Source organism: Pundamilia nyererei, unplaced genomic scaffold (assembly GCF_000239375.1).
Source record: "Pundamilia nyererei isolate P.nyererei 1_Seehausen unplaced genomic scaffold, PunNye1.0 scaffold02072, whole genome shotgun sequence".
NCBI lineage: Eukaryota > Metazoa > Chordata > Actinopteri > Cichliformes > Cichlidae > Pundamilia > Pundamilia nyererei.
Genome location: NW_005189473.1, coordinates 4,870 through 6,687, shown reverse-complemented (window position 1 = coordinate 6,687; position 1,818 = coordinate 4,870). Strand labels below are relative to the sequence as shown.

Genomic DNA, 1,818 nt, shown 5'->3' with positions numbered 1-1,818 from the left:
TATTCACCTGCATTTCTTTCCCTTTTCAAGCCTCCTTATGCTTCTCCACAAATAACAGACGCATGTACTCCAGATAGGTTAGCAGATGCTCTTAACTGACACCAGACATGTAACTCTCACGTCGAACCTTTTTTTTTCAGTTTTTGTGGTCTCCTCTGCTTATACTATCATTGTTTCTCATTCCTTATAGGGTACCTTGACAGGGTGGCTGCAGATGAGAGGAAGTTGAAGGAAGTCACCTACAATCGGTCAATCTGGGAACTGTTAGCTAGTTTGACTAAACCTCATGGGGCAAACTCTCAGTGTGAATTAAGCTTAAAATGCTAACTTGCTGATATATGATAAGAGGTGGTTTTGACATTGGTCTCCTAGTGGACTGTTTAATTGAAAGCAATCCAGTCCTGCTTACACAAGACTGGTCAGTGGTATTCAAACTACGAGCAGCTTATACCGAAAATCTTTTCCCCTGCTGACAGAGTCTGCATATTCATATGCAGATATCTGTTTATAAAGACTAACGATGGACTCTGACGACTCCTATGTTCTGCTCTCTGAAGAGCAACTCATCTACATCATCACCATTCCCCTGTCGACCTCCATCATCCTGGCCAACCTCGTCATCATCTTGGGCATCTCCTGGAACCGCCAACTCCACAACACGCCCAACTACTTCTTCCTCAGCCTGTTAGTAGCCGACTTGTGTACGGGCGTGGCTCTGCCGTTCATACCGCTGATGGGTCTAAACAGGCATTTAAGTTTTAGCTCCTGTCTGGTGGCTCACGTGTTCCCAAATTTCCTCTTCTTGGCGTTCCTCTTCAACCTGGTAATGGTTCACTATGAGCGCTACATATGCATTATTGACCCCTTGCATTACAGTAACCTGTGGATGCATCGCAGTTTTCCCTTAACGCTGCTTGTGGTGTGGACTCCGGCACTTTTGTATGCATCTCTACCTGCCTTTGGCTGGAATAACTGGACAGGGTCCGATTTTAACAGTTGCTGCGAAAGTACCCAAAATTTAACGGCATTTTCAAACTGCTTAGCAAATACAACCAGCTGTTGCTCGTACAGGAGGGTGTTCCCCAATGCATTTATCTTCCTGGAGGTGTATGGACTTGTTTTACCTGCTATTCTGGCCATCGCCGCCATGACCGGCCATGTTTTGTGGATCACCCGAGGCCAGCTGAAGGACATATGCCGCCTCCATCGTTCGGTGGAGCGAGGAAGTCAGGCCTCTGACCAGGAGCAAAAGCTGAACCTGCGGTACACGCGCTGCGTGGTAGCAGTGTCGCTGACTTTTCTCGCCTGCTGGGTTCCCTACCTCATTTACATGCATGTCTCCATAGCACTGGTGGTCAGCGACCCCAAGCGGAGTTCTACCACTCACATTGTGCTGTCCTGCACTGGTATTGGAAGCATGGCTGTAGTGCCGATTGTGCTGGGCTTGGCCAACAGGCAATACACAGAACCTGCGTTAAAACTTCTCCAGAAACTCAGAGACAGGTGGAGGCCAAGGACACAGGCATCAGAGGAAGCCACAGTCTGAAATGATACTGGTTTATCTAAATATTTATGAATATATTCTACAGAAAGCTGAAAGAGAAATAAGAAATATGGCTCTACAGCAGAAAACCCCCCCACATCTACTAGAGGGCGATCGTGGCTCAAGAGTTGGGAGTTTGCCTTGCAATTGGAAGGTTGCCGGTTCGAGCTCCGGCTTGGACAGTCCTCAGGCAAGACACTTCACCCGTTGCCTACTGGTGGTGGTCAGAGGGCCCGGTGGCGCCAGTGTCCGGCAGCCTCGCCTCTGTCAGTGCG

At 48.5% G+C, this 1,818-nt stretch overlaps 1 protein-coding gene across 1 annotated transcript; it reads left to right on the top strand.

Annotated features, from left to right (window-relative positions):
- The first annotated feature begins 214 nt into the window (after positions 1-214).
- On the top strand, positions 215-1,664 carry LOC102204777 (G-protein coupled bile acid receptor 1). Its single transcript, XM_013908179.1, has one exon. It carries the CDS (start codon positions 521-523, stop codon positions 1,544-1,546), a length of 1,026 nt encoding a protein of 341 aa, XP_013763633.1. The 5' UTR covers positions 215-520; the 3' UTR covers positions 1,547-1,664.
- Positions 1,665-1,818: the final 154 nt, after the last annotated feature.

Excerpts from the sequence above, each read along its gene's own strand:
- LOC102204777 (XM_013908179.1), top strand. The coding sequence starts at position 521 with ATGGACTCTGACGACTCCTATGTTCTGCTCTCTGAAGAGCAACTCATC.